Raw genomic sequence first — 20,024 nt, forward strand, 5'->3', positions numbered from 1 at the left:
AGAAAACTTTGTTCTATCTGGAGCTTCTCTGAGCCTCTGGGCTGAGCAACTTTTAGACCTCCCAGGCATCAAAAGCTTGGAAGATTCTCTGTGGAGTCTCCCATGAAGCTGTGTGGTACAAGGCCATTTCTGCAGCAGCTCCATCCCCTCTCAGACCTGCTGGCTGCACCACAGGCTGCCAGAAAGCCACCAAATAGATGAAAAAAAGTGCATGTGCAGGGAAGGGAGGATCTGACCAGCACCAAAGGCCTAATGGAAGAGGCAGCAGTCGCAGAGCAGAGGCGACAATTTAGCAGTATAGACATTTTTGTAGAGCAATAAAAGGATGAAAATAAAATGAACAGATTAATCTTCCACTGCAGGTCACATTGCTGCCAAGAGACTGGTGCTGACAGGGGCAGTTGGATGAGGAGCAATCTAAACCCATGCCACGGTCCTATTTCAGCATTGCCAAGCTTACGTCGGTGATGAGGGATTTCAGGAAGTTGGCCTTGTGCCGCAGCGGGTCGTGAACGAGCCCATCGCAGAAGGAGACGATCCCGTGGGGGAAGTTGTGCTGTGCTAACCATGCTACCACCCTCTGCTTCTGCATGTCAGGGCGGCCTGTGACATAGATAATGAGGTAGCCGAGGTCTTGCCAGTGCCTGGAAGGAAAGCCAAGAGTCAATGGGTTGCAGGCCTTGAGAAACACCAGTGTCAAACAGATCGGCTGACCCGGCCCCTGCCCTGACCTTACAACATCCACTGCTCCAGCCCGGACTTTGGGGTCGCTGCCCATGATGGACACGCTGGCTGCGAAGGAGCCGTCGATGCTGAACACCACGAACTCCGTCCCCTTCGGCAGGACTGTGATGTAGCTGTCTGCAAACGTGTGGTCACCCCTGGTGAGAGGGATGCAGGTATTTAGAGACAGTGACATACTCAGAAGGCATCACCAAGTCCTGCAGAGCACCACAAGCTGAAAACAGCACCCAAATCTGGCCCAAAGGCTCCAACAGTGATGACACTCTTGGTTACAGGCACTGTGTGAGGGTCTCTGTGTTAAAGTGGGGATGGAATAGTGCTCTGGAGCCTTGGCATCAGTGATTCAAAGAAGTAACCCCAGAAAACCATTTCTGGGCTCACCATTGAGAAGATGCTCCTCTGGGCTGTGAATCATCATGAGTACAAAGTTCTGTCCCTCAAGGACAAGTTTATGGTCTTTAAAATCTGCTCAGCTGTGCAATTTTGCAGATGACCATGAGGCCATACCCTGTGGTGCACTGCTCCTGCAGTGGGAGCTCTGTTCCTGTGCTGGTGGTGATGAACGAGCCAGAATAAAACATGGATCTTCCTCTTACAGCTGCAGAGCACAAGTGGCCCCTATTGCTGGCAAACCAGGCTCTGATCCCACCCAACAGAGCTGCCCCACAAGGAGGGACCAAGTTTGACAATCATGAAATTCCTTGTGTTCCTCTTGCAAAGCCCAGGGTACCTCACCTGACCACCATCTTGACAGGGTACACGCCGATGCCCAGGCGCCGGTGCTCGGGGATGACGTAGGAAATCCTGCCACTGCTGTTGCTGATCTCTGTGTCAAAGTAAACCCACTCTCCCGAGGGTGGCTGGGTCATGATGTGAATGTCCACCTGGGGAGACAGCAAGGCTGGGTCACCACAGCATTAAAGACAATGACAAGTAGAACAGGCCAAGCACCAGGACATCCCACCCAAGCCCCTCTGGACGGCAGCAGGGGTGGGTCTTGCTCCCGCCCTCTGCACCTCATGGACCCCAAACATCAGGATGCTGGAGTGAAACCCGGCCCCAGTGGTGAAGAATCTCATAACAAATGCTGTTCTTGGTGGGATGCACCCACAAGTCTGAGCAGGGCAAAATGACAAAGACACAAGGGCAGCAAACACTGTCAGGGACCAAGAGAGCACCAACCAGCACCACCTTTGTCCTTCTCACCACATGATAAAAATCCCCAAAGCACACACAGTACCTTTTCTCCCGTGAGCGTGACCATGTCTAACGGGCCGTACATGAACCTCCCCGTTAAGGTCTGGGGCCCATCTTCGTTAGCGATGGTGTCGTTTATCCTGTGGTTGGCTGTGACGTTCTGCACCAGGCAGGAGGGAAAGAGGAAAAAAAAAAATAAAGGAAAAAAGTCTGCAGCAATGGACAGCCTCACAGGGAAATGCCAAATATAACCAGGCAAATTGGAGCGTGGGTTTCTCTGTGTCATTCCTCCACTCCACTCTGGGAAAGAATTTGACCTGTGGCAGAGGTGAGGCTCTGTGCCCTGCACTGATGGGCGGGCTGGAGTACACATGGCTGGAGAGCCAATTTCCATGGCAGGCTGTACGTGCAATTCTGATACTGCCTATTAACTCTTATACTTTGGAATTAAGAGGACATACAAACAGCTGCCAGAGACATCTGCTGACTTTGTTCCAGTTCTAGCACAGAATTGCCTTCTCAGAAACTAGAGACTTTACTGGAGAGAAGGCCTTTACAGAGCAGAGAACTGGTATTACTGGACTTTGAACAGACTTAGGTTTTTGTGAGTGTTTTACAGACTCAAGACCAAGAGGAGACTTTGCTGATGCAGATCTTTTGGGCTGCTCCACACAGGTAGGACATAAGCACTAATATAGACCAGCAATGCAACGTGACCCTCTGTCCACGCTGTGCCCACGCCGTCCGCCCTCAGAGCAATTTGTGCAGCCCAAACTGACCCCCCTCTATGTGACAGCCCCAAACCCCCTCACCCGGAGCTTCACGTGTGTCCTCTTGCGGAGCCACTTCTCCCGAGGCTTGGAGGGAGTAAACACAGACACCTCCTTCCCGTCCAGCTCCAGAACGCTCGAGTTCTCGTGTCTCATCACCTGTGGGAGGACAGATCCCACCAAGGCATCACCACCTGTGTGGTGACCCCCCTCCTCCTGCCTACACTGTTCCACATCTCCCGAGCCATCGCCGAGGAAGGGCAATGCCTGGAGGGAGGTCCCTGAGTTTGCTGCTGGGCAAGCCTGCAGGTTTTACAGGATAAGTGGCCTCTCATGAACTAGCAAACCCTGTGGCCGACAGTGACTTAATCCTGGCTGGGATGAAGGTTTTTTAGTCCATCTGGAGGTACAAAACTGCCTCAAACACAGCAGGACAAGCTCTGCACTTAAGATACTTGCCCTTCCTGCAGGGATTCATTAGTCCCTTCCCATGGTCTACAAGGGACTGGTCTCCTCCTTTGAACGTGAGCCTTCTCCCATTCCATGACAGACCCAGCACCAACCACATGCCATTCCTTCACCTCATTTCTTATTCCTCCTGAAACACATCCCAGACTGCTCTTGTCCCATGGCTTTTGCTTCTCTCACTGATTTGACCCTGGTGCAGACACACAGGGTCTGGCTTGGCCACATGCGAGGCAGAGCCCAGGGTGTCTGTCCATCCTGGCCTCATCTCCAAGGCTCACAGAGCTCTAGAACTTTGTGCCAGTGGAATGTCACTGTGCCAGCACGAGGATCAGAGAGGGGGCAAGGTGATGCCCACCAGCCAGCTTTTGGGGCAATTCCTGTCTGTCACCAGGGCACAGTCAGGGATGGGAAGCAGGAACCTGGAGGGAGGAAGGTTAAATCCTACCTAGGTTGCCCTTAAGCTCTAGAAGAGGAAAAGGAATAATAACACTCGACAGGTGAGGGGACAGTTCAAAAGACTGATGTAGGACTGGGAGGTGACCCTGCACACACAGAACTCCAAAATGGCAGTGGTCCTTGGTGACCAAAATTACCAAGTCTCTTAAATGTGGGCTCTTTTACAAGGTCTTGAACATGTTTTCTGAGGTCAAGCAGCTCTCCAGCTGAGCTTGGCTGACATGGGCCAGCTCCATTTGCAGAGCTGAAGCTGTTTTTCATCCAGGGAAATGGAAAAAAGGACCCCAGGGAGGATGAGCCTGCTGGGAGGGGAGTTCATGGAAATCCAATGTAAACAAAATAACAAGTTCTACTGAAATTATTTAAATCATGAATCTATTTTGAGTCCTATTTGGGCTTGTTTTAACAAGATTTAATCTTTGGAGGCTAAAACTATTCAACAGCTTCTTTTTACATTTTGCCCAGAGGTGACTATCCAAGGCCATTAGAAACAAGTCCTTATTAGGGGAAGCAGTGCTGTGGTGCTCAGGAAGGACAGAGAGAAGACAGGGGATCAGAAAAACCCTGGTTTCAAGGCAGAGACGAGTGAGCAGAGACAGGCACTGGGGAAGGGGGTGCCAGACCACCCAGGCTTAGAATGCATGGCAGGTAACCTCCAGGTACTCAAGCCACAAGATTTGAAGCACCACACTGTGCTACAAACCCAGATTCCAACTGAAGCCTGAGTAATTGGCTGTTTCCTGAGTGGAACATTTTGTGTATGAGACTGTTGTGACTGTTCTCCCTCATGCACAATTACAGTTCTCTCTTCTTTTCAGCCCTGTTAGGCTGAGTTTGACATGGGACCATCCAGCAAGGTCTGTGCAAGCACAGAGATGTCTCACTGGGCTGGACACAGCCCGGGAAGAAAGGGTCTCCCTGGATTATCGCTGCTGCTCAGCTGCCACCAGCACTGACATCTCTGCTGTTTATGGTTCTCACACTATTTGTAAGATAACACTGAAAGAAAGTTTGCCAACAGAGTCATAAATAATTGAGAGCTGCAGCAGAGGAGGCTGGAAGGGAGCAGGGAGGATTTAACAGCTGAGCTGACACAAAGCAAACCCAGCGCTGGGCAACACGATCCACAGAGTTGCTTTGAGTTTTGGTTTTTCCAATTCCATGCTCTAAGTATTGTTCCCTGGAGAGTTCATACTTTGTAAGGCAAATAACTCCCCCTCATCCCCAAGGAACTGAAGGGAAAATATTTCTTTTAGGAAAAAATACATTTTAAACAGTAAATTTGAATCTCAGGTCAAATATATGTTAATAAAATCTGAGGTGTTAGACTCCAGACACCAGCAATCCCCATTTTCCTGGCTCCAGAACTGCTTTCTGCTGCAGGAATATGGACTAAATCCCAATGAGTTCCCAGAGGAAACCACAAAAACTTAGCACGGCAAAATGGAGAACTGAATTTTGCCTATCAACTTGTATTAAATTAATATAAAACTTCTCCTTTGGCTTTATTGTACTTGTGCTATTTTTATTTGTACTTTGAGAAGTTTCCCTTTCAGTTTCAGTCTTGAGATCCAACTTTGCACGCAGAAAGCATAGATCACTTCAAGAAACAAGTGCCACTGACCTTTGCCACTGATCTGATAACGAAATTGCCCTGGGCTCTCTCCATGGGTCCCCAGTGAACTCAATCTGAAACCTGCTCTGATGTTAAAACCCAGACTCAAAACAACCAAGTGTGACAGCACATCCATGAAGTCTGCATGTATGCAGCCCCACCACCACCATGGGTGAGAAACAAAAAGAAGGGGAAGAAAATGGATCTGGGGGAGGCAAAGGGTATTTTTTTACCTCTACGCATCAACGACTGTTATGGAAGGTGCAGTAAAAAAATAACAAAGAGCCCAAAACATTTTCCAGCCCAAGGGAGATCAAGGGAGGGAGGACAACCCTACCTGTCCTGAGCAGGAAGGAGACAACGTCTGTGGACTCCAGTAGCTTGCATGGAAGAGGTGAGGCAAGGCCACTGTCGGGAAAGCCGTCAGGGCGTCGGGGCAGTACAGGGCGTAGTCGATCCGTTTGGTTCCCCACCACTTGGCAGCAACTGGAAGTAAAAGACTTGTTCAGACAAAGGGGGGGTTCACATACACACACGGTCTCCATCACAAATGGGATCTCAGGGCTCTGGCTCCTCACTGCAGGTACACCTGAGGCTGCTCCCTGGCTGGTCACACTGCTGAGAGGGAACCAGCCAACCCGGGGCTCGGTGTTGCTCAGACCAAGGGAGGAACACACACAGGCCCCACCATGTGAGGTCTCCTTTATTTAAGCAACTAGAAGGCACTGGAGGGCAGGCATTCAGGGGTCCAAGGCTCATGTACATAAGCCTGGGAATCCTTATGCCAAAATGTAAGACAGAAACGCGTCTCCCTGGAGCTGTGGGAGGAAGGATGTGTGTGTTTTGCCCACTACAGTACATGCCCAGGCCATCTCCAGCCCTGCTTCCAACTTCTTTAGCTTTCACCAAGGAATAGCATCCAGGTTTTGGCCACGCTAAAGAGGATCTGAGTATTGGGAATCCTGTGAGATGTTAAAAGGCACCATAAGGTATATGGCATTTGCTGATGGGGCAGTCCCCAACAAGTCCTTGTTGCCTTCTTGGGCTACCATGTGTAGGGAAGCAAGACGTCCAGCCCAGCCTCCGTGGGAGCACAGCCTCTGGGGTGGACAACCAGACAGGTATCTGGGAGCATCGGGGACTTCACTGCATGGGGGACTGAAAATACACTGGGATTTGGAGGGGCAGGGTTACAAACACCACAGAGGAGCTTCTCCCTCAGGGAGCCATCAACTCGCCCACAAGTGGTCCTGACAGCTGCCGTTCACCCCGGAACCTTCCCACACCTCAACGGTGCCCCCGAACTCTGCCCATACACACATCCTGTCTGAATCCCTGGAAATGAACAGGTCTAAGCCCAAAGCCTCAGACCCCAAAGCCACAGGCTGCTTTCCCAGCACTGAGGAGTCCTCCACACCCGTGCGCTCTGGCCTGGAAAAGCAGCCAAGGAAAGAGAAGATGGATCAGATCGAGGAGAGCAGCAGGAAGAGCTGTGTTTGCATGCAGGATGCAAGCTGGGGCCTTGACAAGGGGCTTCCTCAAGCTTTGTTTTTCTCTGTGACAATGTTCCTTTTAATGACTTCCAGGGAAGCTGCCAGGTTTAAGGTATGATCCAATCACCTCCCTCAAGTTATGGGAAATCTGGCTGGTGACGAGCAAGGATGCTGAACTGAAAAGATGGGTCCACCAGTCCTTACAGGGACCTGCACAAAGCTCCCACCACAAAGACATGCAGGGGATATGGCATCAGCACATCCCTGTGGCCCAGCCCTGTTGTGGCAAGTGCCCAGGCCACCCTCACCCTGACGGTCCTTGCCTTTTCTGAAGAGCCATGGGATGGAGGAGGAGGATTTGATGGATCACAATGGCTTTTCAGAGCACACAGGCACCTCCTCGCAGCCATTTCTGAATCCCTGTCTTCCAAACTGACAGCTCTGGTCACGTCCCAGTCTTTCATTTCTCATGCAAGTCCCCAGCTTGGGTAATTTCAGATTCTTTGCAGGAAGCGGACAGGATCGACTCTTCTATGCTCAAAAGACAGTGGAGAGGCAGAAGCGTTGTCCCCACAGCTCTGGCCCAGAAGAATTCCTCCTCCTGCCAAGTTGTTAGCCGTGTTATGATCGATCTTCGGAGCAAAGTGACGGAAATACTTGTTAAAATGCAATTAGAAACTGCAAGTGCCTCAGTGAAAGCGCAGAGATTTGTTGTGAAGTTCTGTGGCTACGGAATCAGAGAGGAAGTGGACTGGAGCGGATCTCCCCAGAATACCTGTCTTGATGTCCAGGTCGGGTATCCGATGAGCACAGCCTGCAGACCCACTCCATGACCCTTTGAGCTTTCTTCCCTTCGCAGGGATTTCATGTTTATGCTGCCTACGTCTCTTGAAGGTTTGGGTGGGGGATTTGTGAGGGAGGGCAAGTTGGGACAGAAGGCTAAACCCTCTACAATGATTAAAGTGGTGTTTGGTTTCTAAAAGGAAAAATAAAATATAGAAAAAAAGCAGAAATCGCACATTATTATGGCACACACTGATTTCATCCTTCCGAAAATCACAATACAAGAGAAGCTGCACCCTAGGGAGGCTCCCTGAAGGGAGCCGTGGTTTTGCAGTGCCCCTGTGGACTTTCTCTGGCTCTCCCTGGGGATAAACACGGATCGCATCCAACCCTCACCACCACGGCTTCACGTTACCACCACACTAATGAGGTCGAGAGCAAGAGCTGCGAAGGCAGAGCCGGGGCTCAGGGGACACGCCGGCACTCGGGAGCTGAGGGAAGGGGCCGTGACAGCCGTGAGGAGCCGACACACAGGGACAGGGAGCACCTGCAGCACGTGCTGTGGCCACGCTCGTCCTCCCTGATCTCAGAAACAGGTTTTGATGGCTGTGAAATGCGTGGAGGAATGAATTACACAAAGCAGAAGCTACACGAGGAGGGGGGAGCACGGGGAAAGCAGAGAGGCGAGTGCTGTGTGAGCCTGGCCCTGCCGCAGCTCTGGCAGGATCCCTCCATCGTGACAGGCCTTGGGGCATCACCCCGGCAAAACCACCCCATCACAAACCACCACAAAACAAGCACCTTCTCCCCCAGGAGCTTTCTCCTGAGCAGATTCATATTTAGCAAGCACCTGGCAAGATGTCTTACCAGGACAAGTAAAAGGACACACTCCGGGAGTGCAGCATCTGCTCTTGGATGCGCTTTGGGAAGGAAAACCTCATTTGTCAGAGCCCAGGTATTTATTTTTTCCTGCTGCTGAGCATTGCCTCAAACAGGGCAAGAGGTTACAGCAGCCCCTGAGCAGCACCCACAGACCTTCAGCAACTCACACCTGCCTCAGGGAGCATTATTAACCTCAGCAATTAATTACAGAGTGAGTAATTCACAGCTCGTGCCAGGAATGGAATATCTCTAAATTTTAGCCACCTTCTGGGAATAGAGTTTGGGCTGAAGATTTTTTCGTATGGGTTTGTTTGTTGTGTTTTGCTTGTTTTTTTAATTTAAGTTTTCAGCCTTTTTGGGTCCAAATTATCAGAGGTCCCTGAGGGCACAGAGTGTTCATCTCACATCTCAGCTGAAACAAAGAAGGGGCTGAACTGTTAACGAAGTCTGTTCTTCTCCACTGTATTAGTTGGGAAATCATACAGTCTTGGGGAAAAATAACAAATAAAATCCCTTTTATTCCTCATTTGGCTGCAGGATATGGGTCATAACTGGCTGGCTGTGAGCTGCCCTGCAGGCTACAGAAGAGCTGAATTTCTAATGCAAAGTAATAAATGTTCTGTTCTGAACAAACCTGTCCTTGCTCTCTTACAGAGGGGCTCACTCATCCCTATTTTCATGGGCCACAGTTAAGGGATCTGCATCAAGCTACATCCTGCATTACCAATCTGGAAGTGCTGATCCTCACCAGTTCTGCACAACTTATCACAGCAGCACAGAAACATCCCTTTGGATTAACCTTCACCACACAAAACAGCCAAATGATGCTCAGAATTAGCAGTTATTAGATTTTTTAAACAACTTATCACCAGCACAGTCCAACATGCAAAACACAGCGGTGGTCCCTGCATGACCATCAAATATATCACCTGTTCTTCCAGGGGACGTGATAACGCATGGCACTGCCTGTGGCAAAACCGGGTGAAGGCAGAATAATTCCAACTTGTGGTGATTAATGGGAAGCACAGCCCCGGACAGACAGACAGACAGAAGCTGTGTGGCTCGGCCCGGTGCGTGGTCGGAGAGCGGAGCGGCAGCGAGCGGGGTCTCGGAGGGGTGGAACACTTACTGTTGGCTATGTTGGAAGCAGTGTAACTGTCTGCCATTCCTGAGACCTGGCTGGCAATGCTGATCTCACTGGCTCTCCGGAAGCCCCTGAACTGAGGGGCTGAAATGGGGGTGGACAGGGACGCGTTTTCCATGAAGACGGCACCATGAGACTGAACAACATCTGCTACAAAGTTGAAACAGGGAAATCAAAATATTAGACCAACAGACAGAGGCTGGGCAAGATGAACTCAGGGAAGAGGAAGGAGGCAAACAAAGCTGGGAGGTGCAAAAACCTTTCAGAACGGATTGGAATGAAAAAAAGAAACCCAACGTATCATCGGAGCTCTGGTTTGAAAAGAAAGCAAAGAGCACAGCAGGCAGAGACATGTGGCTGGAGAAGCAGTCTTTGATTGAGAGAAGCAAAATAAGTAGCTCAAAAATCAGATCCAAAGAAAAACCCAGGCAGACTTAATCAAGCAGCAATAACAAGCATGTGTCATACAAACAGATGTGAATATACACAATTTTATATATTCACATCAAGACAAAATAACCAAGGTAAGGAGAACAACAAAAAACAACCTTAGAAAGTGGATATTTGTTTTCTTGAAATATTGAGATTTAAATGAACTTCTCCAAGATAAAAACAGTAATGAAAAAAAAACAAAAATCAAGAAAACATCTTAATGCCTGGCAGGGACTAATTTGAACCTGTATTTTATTGCTAATGGATACAGCCAACACTCGTTAAACTGAAGTAAGAGCTAGTGAAAAGAGCCTGGTGCTCAGCACCTGCTTCTCCCATTGGAGCTGGCGGATCCGGGAATGCTCAGTCTCTGTGAAAACAGAGCTTCTCGGGTACAATGTCTGGAGTTTTAGATTCCAATCTGAGGTTTACCAAGTGTGGCCTAACCCCTTAGTACATAAATACAGAAGAGGAAGGTTTAAAATCATGCTCATACGGACTTTACATATGGACTGGAGGGAAAAGGACCTCAAATGGCAAACCGAGAGATGCTGAAAGTCACGACAAAATCTGCATTTCAGCTTTCTCTCTGTAACAGTGGTAAGAACATCCACCCCTCTGTGGATGTTAGGAGGCCCAATTAAATGGGACATCCCAAGCTCCTGCACTGCAGAGGTTTGTAATGCCAATACCAGGTGCTTCATAGCAGGCAGCACCAGTATGGCAGGAACATGCAAAAGCAAAGCCATTTACTTAATTTTTTAAGGTTTTAAGGTTGCCCATCTCTGCTGCACCTGAGGAGCAGCACCTGAACTTTATTCCCAGGTATCTGACAGGGTACAGGTCTGTGCTCTCAGCCAGGCAGGAGATGCCATGGGGAACGTGAGGACATCACTCCCACACACCAACATCCTTCACCTATTTCAGCCAGTTTAGATATCCCTGGATTAATCTCAGTGTGGAGCTGACACAGGGCGTTGTTTTGGCAACTGGTTTATTTTAATATTGATCTTTTTTTGCTTGGGGCTACTGATTTTCTCCCTCCCATCTCTCAGTTCACAGCAGCAGTGCCTGTGCCCACACAAATCCTGCTGCAGCCGAGGGAGAGGGAATGTATGAAGCTGAAAATGTGTGGCTACGTGTTAGTAAAAGAGTTCTGTTCTCTGCAGGGAAAATCAGGCCACAAGCTGCTCTGTGTAAAAGCTTTGTGGACTGCAAGATCTGAGCCTTAGCAGGAGCCTGACCTGATGATGAGCTGCACACACTGCCCACGTTGTGCCTGAAAGGCCATTAGCAGCATCACTTTCTCAGCACTTTCCCCCTCTTCACCTTGGCTTGAGCTGCTGTCTGTCAAGGCTGTGACCAGTATCCACAACCCAGTGCTGTTTTCTGACTGTACAAAGCACCAGCTCGAGCAAGAGGAGACAATTCAAGCAGAGAACAGGAGCTGCATTGAACCCCATAAAGGTCTCAAGTGTAAAGGGTCTCATTCCCATTGCTGAAGGACCTGGGACAACCCTCTCATCTCTTTCCTGATTACCCCTCCCTCTCCTTTCTGTGGCCTGTGAGATCCTTCTGCACTTTTGTCACCCAGTGGGTGCCCCAACAGAGGCAATGACCATCAGCTTCCCTGAAGCTGCTCAGATGCAAGGAGAGGTTTGGCTTTGTCTGTACTAGGAAAAATGCCAGGTTCAGGTTTAACTACCAGAGAAGACTGAACTTTTTCCTCTCCCTCAACCTAAAGCATCTGTGGCTTGAATTAGGAAGCAGCTGGAAGACACAACGAAGGGTGTTATAGTAACGCTCCACAGGAGAAAAATCAGGGCCAAAAATGGTGCTGCCTGGGCAGAACCCAGAAAGTGAATAAAGGAATAAACAGTAGTATTTCGGGCTTGCTCTTCTTAGCCAATCTTGCTTTCCTGGGCCTGACCGGGGATTTTGGAACATAATGAGTTTGCAGGAAAAACACCCAACCTGAACAGCTCTTCCAATCCCATCCTAGAGCCACCAGAGGAATAATTCTCATTCTTATAAAAACCTGAAGTGTTTTAGCATTACTGAACTGTTCAGTTCAGTGTCACCCACACTGGTGGCTGCTCTGCAGGGCACGAGGTGCCCCTCAACAGCAGTGCTCCTGTGCTCCAGCCCACTCAGGTTGCTCTTGTGTTTCTCACTTTTCCCAAGCTACACACCCTCGTCCCTGTAAAAAGACAGTTTCTAAGAAAAACAAGGGCCAGGAACAGGCAGGGCAGGAAATGTGGAGAAAAACCCGTTTTATGCATTACTGCCCCCTGATGCAAACTTCCTCCACCCCAAATCCGTGACTTCCAAAGAAAATCCTGGGACCTCAATAGCAGTAAAAAACCCTAAACATAAACAACGTACTTCCTAACTCTGTGTATACTTTGCACCAAATCCCTTATGTAGCAATTATGAAACTAAGGGGGCTTCCTTGGGGAGTGTAGTGACCAGGGTGGGATGTCACAGATGCTGCCACGCCAGCAGAGACTCCTAAAGGGAGCCATCTGAACTGTCCCGCACTGCAAAGGTGCATCCCCAGCCACAACTCAGGTCCTGCAATCACAGGGAAGTTTTTCAGGGAAAGCCAGGGTGAGGTCAGAAGGCCCAGCAGCAGCAAGACTTTGATCAAGATTAGCTGTTCCTTCATCACTAGATAAGGACAGAGGTGCCCTGGTTTACTGCACTGGTTGAAGTGCACTTTGTCCTGTGACTCAGGGCAGACTTTATCAGAGTGAACACAAGGAGACCTGGCTGGAGCAGTGCCCTGAACACCCTCCCTGCCAGCAAAGCACCTGCTGCTGCTCAAACCACACAGCACAACCAGTGCCATAACCTGAGATTAAACTGCACTTCCTTAAGAGGGAACATAGGCAGCCAAATCACCTTTTTCCTTTCTTTTGCCCTACAATGGATCTTTAATACTCATTTCGGTGCTGTACCCCTTCATTTATGGACTCATTTGTCAATGTTCTCACTGTTCCCCACTAAGTGAACAGCCTTGGGCCATCCTCTCCTGTAAGTCCTTGGGGTACCTGAATGACAGATTTTGATATGTGCTATCTGCAGGGTGAGCTGTTGCAGCAAAGCAACAAAGAAATACTTAAAGCAATCAAAAAATATGTACAGTTCAATAAAAATAAAAAATAGAAAAGCCAGCCAGCTGCTCAGCACAGGCCAGACCCCGCTTGCACTGGAGTCACTGCTCAGTGCTGGGAACTCTGCAGTTGCTACCCTGAGATCAAGAGCTACAGATTTCTGTTGCCCATATTTTTTCACGATTCTGGAAATTTCCTGCAGTCCAGTGGCTGAACTGGGATTCAGCACTTGCCACCATCAAGCCAAGCACTGCTTGGCCACACTGTGCTCTTGACACACAAGGTAAAGAGCAGAGAATCATCAGATTCTAGAATGGTTTGGGTTGGAAGGGACTTCAAAGATCACCTAATTCTAACTCCCCTGCCACAGGCAAGGGATGCTTCTCTGTCCTGACCACAGGCAATATCAGCTGACAGCTAAATGGCATTTCATTAATGACCTCCAAAGTGATTAATTAATAGTACCAGATCTTTTCCCTCTGCTTGCTAACAGAACCTCACAGCACAGGCAACGTGGCAAGTGCACACCCAAAAATCATCTGCACCTTCAAGAGACAAAGGGAGAGACGGTGAGGGATGGCCAGAAGTGTCGCCATCCTGTATGACCACATAACATCCCACAGGATCAGCTTGTTAAAGATGACAGGGCAGCAAACCCAGCTCTTGATGCAAAACACCAAGAAAGGGATGAGAAGGGGCAAGTGAGACACAAAGGGGAGAAGAAACCAAACCAAAGTCAAGTGTCATCAAAACTGAAGATGCAGCACCAGCCACAACCAGAATAAACAAGGCCATGCAGCATTTGCGATGGAAGATAAGGCAAAACAAACGCATCAAACTTTGCTTTTAAGGCAGAAGACGAGAAATTAATTTTAAAAAGCCAACACATAGAGCCACCCTGGGATCCGAAAGCCTCAGTCACTGTGTTGGGCGGAGCCATGAGGAGTGTCCAAACATGAAAGACTCAAAGGGACAAAATCTGCTGTGACACGGGCATTAATTGGACTTCTGGGCATGGTGCAACATGGTGACTGCTGACAACCCTTTCCCAAGGGATCTGCCCATGTGAGTACCACACAAGCAGGGCCACCAGGGACAGCAGCTCCCCTTCAGCATCAACACCAGCACGGGACAGTCTGTAATCCCAGCCTGTTGTTTCCATGGTGGGTCTCCCAGTCTCAAGCGTGATCCCAACTGGTTATTTCATGCGGCACAGCCCGAGACACAGCATGAGGATTTCAACCCCAGGAGGCAACAGTATGATCTCCAAGAAACACCCCAAGAACCCAACACCACAGACAATACAAAAGTGTAGATTACACACACTCAGCAAAACCAGCACTTTTATTGGAAACATCTTGCCAATTCAGTACGGGAACGGGGATACTTGTTTCCATGAAGCTGTCCTGGTGCTGGAGAGCACCCAGAGGGCTACTTTCCATGAGGAGGATGGGATTGTTCTGGATTGTCTCAACTGGAAGCAGATGGGGAAAAAAAAAACATAACAGAAGGACAAAGAACAACAGACATGCAGCCACAAAGTGTTAAACATACAAACAGTTACACCCCAGCACTTAACTACGAGTCTTCAATGAACAGACAACCTCCAAATAGAGTAAAAGAAACAAAACAGGGGTGACTTTCCAAACAGACTCACATCAGAGATTAACTGGGAGCAGAGGAGAACACAACAATGGCATTTCAACAACAAAAGGGAGTCCTCTTAACCCGCTTCTCCAATGAGCCAAATCCATAAATACCCAGCAGATCCAGAGAAATCTTTTTACTACGAGGGGAAAAAAACATGTAATGGGAGAATCAGACTCACAGCCTACATAGTGCAAAGCACAGGAATAACCAGGAATGTGAGTTTGATTTTACTCTGCAAATTCACTGAAATGAAACAGAGACCAGCATTTAGTACAGATGGGAAAACGGGGGGGGGGAAAAACAGTCTAAGAAGATTTCTGAATTGTGGACTTTAAAAAAAAACTACCTGCATGAGTAGATGTGCATGAGCAGTGTTACAGAAGGTTTGGTACAGAACTAATTATAATGGAGTACCTGAATTTTACGTGATCAACAAAACATACAGCTTAATTATAGCAGCAATTAACTTTTCTGAAGCGCCCTACAGTGAACACAACTTCAGTAGTGGCTTGGTGAATCATGGTCAGTCCTTCTGGGTAATGTGTACATCACACTGAAATTTGGACCCCGATGGGAAGGAATAGCCTGTTCCTTTATGATAAGCAAATGAAGAGGCTTTGTCTTACAGGAAATGAATTTTAAGTTGGTTTTTGTCACTTTTATTCATTAAGGCAGAGCAGTGTCTCTTAAAATAACCAGGCTCAAACCTGGAGAAGGTTTTGCAATCGCTCTGCCCCTCTCCTAAGTTGAGCTAATTGCTGTTTAACTCTTCTCCGTCACATAACAAGTGTCTCTCCAAACACAGCCAACTCAGAGGTCCAGGTAGACACAGCATTCTACTAAAATCCCTGCTGCTGCGCAGAATGATAACCAGAACACAGGCTGTTTAGTGTCAGTGGGGCCTCTGCCTCTGGGTTCAGTGAGAACAAGGGGCTTGGGAAGGTATTATTTAAGTGAAACAAAGTAAGATGTCAGGCATAAATTTTTTTAAGCAGCCCCTTGCAGCAGAATACACCCAAAAAGCAAATTGCTTTTCAAGTGCTATAGATTCCCTGAGTTGTTGTAACTGGTCTGGGTACAAATGTAATTGTGGGTGGATCCATTTTTGAGAAGTGTTGCAGCAAGATCTTGCTAAATCTGACAAGTGAGTGGGGCCTGTAGAAAGTATTTTAGTTGCTTTTTTAAACATGGGGTTTAGTTTGTGCCTGTTTAACAACCCAGACCTCAGGATTCAGCAATTACACCTTTAAAGACACTGATACACAGAAGACCACTGCTTTGGATTTTCAATTTTAAGAGGATGCATAGTATGACCAGAATTATTTCAGCTCTAACCATAAGAGTCTTCTTCATTAGTCCTGCATGATTTAAAGTATTAAACAAATGGAATGCTCCCCCCAGAGCTTGGGGAAAAAACAACCACCAAATCCCAAAACTTTCTAGCTAGCTTTGTTTTTCCTCCCTAGTTTGTTGGCTTGTGTTTTAAGTCTAGTTTCACAGTAGTGACTCTTAGTTGCAATTTAATCAGTCACAGACTAACAACCTCTATCCAGGGAAAAAATTATGGTGAATTGTTCTTGCAATTGTCCCAAAGTCCTGGTCCCTGCAGGGAAACTAAAGCTTTAGGTAAGCAAAAAGTCAAATTTAGTTCTGCACAGTGTTGAGCTTCCCTGAGAGCTCCTTGCAATGAGAGCCTGTACTGAATATCAAGAGCCTATGAGAGTCCAGGCACAGAAGTGAGGTGAGGATGGCAGGAAACAGAATTTATTTTACTAGACCAACTGCAAGAGCACTGATGAAATGGGAGCTGAGGCAGGGCTATGGTCAGGAAGGGCATGAACACAAGTGTTTTGGACCTTATTACAGCTGCAGTAGGGGCAGAGCAAGTGAGGAGGCCACAGACAGCAGAGGAAATCTAGGATTCCTAGGAAGACATAATGTCTCATTGGCACAGTGGGAAGGGCAAAGCACTGTCACCAGCCCACTGACTTGCAAGGAGCCCTGTCCTATAAAAAAGCACAGGATGGAACCAAAGAAATCATCTCATCATCTCATTGTTTTCTTGGTGCCTTCCAGTCTTCACTGGCCCTCCAAGCATTGAAGTCCTTAACTCTGCTGAGTTATCCTGTTTCCTTCAGTCCCAGTCACAAGCACCAGCTTGGGTGTAAAAACAGGGACCTCACAGAGAGGTCACCTCATTGTGGCTCTCAGCAGCTGAAGGCCCTTGTGTGACAAAGGGCATGAGGGACACAAGGTACTGATTTTGTTGGAAGAAAACTCCTTTTCTGGTAAACCAGGAACAAGGCTAATGCTGCAGGGTCAAATGCTTTGATAACTTCATGTAAAATGTGGATACAGCCCTTTAACAGCAAATATGGCCCCAGAGTGACTTACCCAAAACAGCAGAATTGCCATCACCAGTGGGAACCTCTGGTACCGGGGAATATTAAAGGGGGGCAAAAGGTAGAACTTCTTCTCCAGAAGAGGCTCGAGGCGTGAAGCAGATGGGTCTGCAGGGTGGAACAGGTTATAGACCTGCTGACAAGCTGGTCTGAGCTGAAAGACTAAAAAGATGAAGAAGAAAAAAAAAAAGCCAACTCAAGTATCAAAAGATTATTAGTTAGAATATTGTAAACATTTGTGTGTAAAAAGGACAACTGTTGGGTTAAAAGAAAGTGCTAAGGGATTTATCATCTCCCTCATCTCACAGTTTAGTCAACTGAAACAATTTATTCATTATTTATAGACTCAAGAATTGTCCAGTATTTTTAATGCCTGGAAATACAATGCAAATAAACAGTATAATCAGTACTGGCCAGAGCACAGAGTGATCTGCTTCCTTACAGTGCATAAATATTATAGAGGATGTTGGGTTTAACCAAATTCCTGCATCCACCATCCACTAAGGGAGCTCAGCAGTTTGCACCAGAACTTACTGTCAAGAGCTGGAATTACAGTTTTCTCAGTGCAAGAACCAGGCCCAAGGGAGAACCAAAGAGGAAGAAGTCTGTGATCTCAAATTCAAACTTCCCAATATTTCCTCCATCCAGCATAGTGGAGCTACTCGATCGCCTGGATCCGGGGTCGTTTCTCAGAACACTAGAATGTAAACTGGGACAAGAAAATAAAGTCAAAATTTCATTCGTGCTGTGTTTTCATAAGTAAAGCCTGGATTAGTGATTGACAGTGAATATAATTTCTATCTCTTCAGTGAAGGAACTGTGCTAATCAACCCACAATGACCCCATTCCACTGGCATCACTGTACAAATCCAAGCTTCTAGTGGGTTCATTTACACACTATATCCTCAAAATGTTTTTTCCTTTGAGGAGTCCAAATCTTGGTTGCTGCTAGTAGGACACTTATTTGCAAGAGAAACAACTGACAAGCTAAAATTACTAGAGTAGCAGGGAAAAAGCAGGTTTACAGTGATTCACTCCATGACACACATTACTGCTGTGCTTTCTGGCTGTTCCTTCACCTCATTCTCAAATGTTATGGAAGCTGTGCTCACTCATTTCTACCTCGTGGAAGCAGTTGAACAATGTCATTGGATTGAAAATAAAAAAAAAAAAAAGAAAGAAGGGAAAAGAGAAGAAGAAACATCAAAATCTGCAGGAGGATTTCTGATACCTTCGTGCATCAAGTTTGCACCACAGATTTCATGTCTGTGGATGGCACTCACTGGGAATGAGAATTCAGGGTAATTCACTCAGGACCATGTGGTAAATCGTATTTGTCCTGCAACCAGGACTCTCCCCACTTCTCTTCTGTCATGAAGCCATATCTGTCAAGTTATACCAAACTACCTCTCAACCTCAGCCCAACAACTCCAAGTAACTGAATACTACATAAAACATGCCCAGTTTTCCCCTCCCCTCTCTCAAATCTGTTGCAAAACTCCACAGTATGTGATGCAGGCTGAGCAATACACAGGTTTAACACAGAGATTTAAATTCATGTTTCCCCTGGACCACTCAGAAGAAGCAGCAGGAGCTCTTAAATGGATCTGGGAATCCACCCCCACGTTAGGGAGAGTTGGTTCTTTGCAATCTAGATGTGGAATGTGAAAGGACAGGTGGTAACACCAATAACCTCATTCACAAAGCAGTTTCTGAGACTCCTCTCTTACCACCCAAAAGCACTAAGCTGCAATTTCCTTTGCTCGTCCAGGTTGTGCAGATTCAATGGCAGCCACACTGGGTTATCTCATTGTAATGAGAAGCAGGGAGTTGAAGACAGAGTAGCAGCAGTGCCTTAACAGGGCGTTTGCAAACACTTTAAAAAACATCAGAACAGGTTCTATAAATATGTAGGGTAAATGGATATCACAACAGTGGGTTGGATAAAAGGTTTACCTGGCCCGGAATCAGGACTGACACAAATCCAACAGATCTCCTGCCGGCTCTGTGGCCCCAGTCAAAGCCCCAGGTGGTGAGCAGCACTTCTGTGTCCTCACATGCAACGGCACTTGCTCATCAAGGCCATTTCTGAGGGCAGGGACATCCCAGCTCTGCTGTGCTCACTGGAACTGGGCTGTTCCCTCCCCACCATCCCCAGCACCGGAGTGGTTGCTCACACACATCCTCCAGTCAGGCAATGAGCAGCTGGAAAAGCTCACACTTTTTGAGAAGAAACCCAGGTTTCACCCGACTTTGTTTTCCTGCTATAGCAAATAACGCATCATCCCAGAGACAGCTCCTTGCCGAACGCCATTCCCAAGGGACGCTGAAGCGCCGTCTGCTCCTGCTGCGCTGTCATGTATCCTCTGGAGCTGCACACAGGCACATGCACGGCTCTCCCGCTTCCCAACCACAGGGAGATGATAAGCTCGCTTATGCCAGACACACAGATCATGGGAAGTCAAAACAGTGATGTCAAAAGCGAGAGGAACAGGGGGTTACAGCAGTGACAGCGAAAACGAGCATGTTCCCATTTCTGGGATGCAAACGAGCTTCCCTGAGATGGCAGTGCCGAGATGTACGACCGCTCAAACACGGCTAAAACAAGCCACCTTCAGTGGAGCTTAAATTACTTTTGCTAACAAGACTGCAACGCAGCAAGTTTGCTGTGTGTGAGGAATGCAAAGTCACTTAGAACACGGTCAGGTTTGCAGAAGACAAGGCAACAGCAACAGGATTCCAACAAAGGCACAAAGGAAAGACTATTCCGATGGCAAATGTGTTATGGCAGGATGGGTACAAGGTGTCTTTGGTGTATCCAACCCAGCTTCCCACAGCATCTCTTCCTGAGGAAGGGAAGAATGGGAGCACT

The 20,024-nt window shown here is 47.8% G+C and overlaps 1 protein-coding gene across 1 annotated transcript in view; it reads right to left on the reverse strand.

Moving 5' to 3' along the window:
* The window catches only part of PITPNM2 (phosphatidylinositol transfer protein membrane associated 2), a 128,822-nt gene that overhangs the window by 5,322 nt on the left and 103,476 nt on the right, over positions 1-20,024 (reverse strand). The window contains 13 exon segments of the mRNA XM_032706232.1: positions 461-644; positions 732-881; positions 1,480-1,628; positions 1,985-2,101; positions 2,754-2,905; positions 5,623-5,736; positions 7,519-7,719; positions 9,538-9,702; positions 14,425-14,574; positions 17,145-17,171; positions 17,174-17,314; positions 17,687-17,713; positions 17,716-17,861. Coding sequence (XP_032562123.1) covers positions 461-644; positions 732-881; positions 1,480-1,628; positions 1,985-2,101; positions 2,754-2,905; positions 5,623-5,736; positions 7,519-7,719; positions 9,538-9,702; positions 14,425-14,574; positions 17,145-17,171; positions 17,174-17,314; positions 17,687-17,713; positions 17,716-17,861 — 1,723 coding nt within the window.

Source organism: Chiroxiphia lanceolata, chromosome 18, assembly GCF_009829145.1.
Source record: "Chiroxiphia lanceolata isolate bChiLan1 chromosome 18, bChiLan1.pri, whole genome shotgun sequence".
Taxonomy (NCBI): Eukaryota; Metazoa; Chordata; class Aves; order Passeriformes; family Pipridae; genus Chiroxiphia; species Chiroxiphia lanceolata.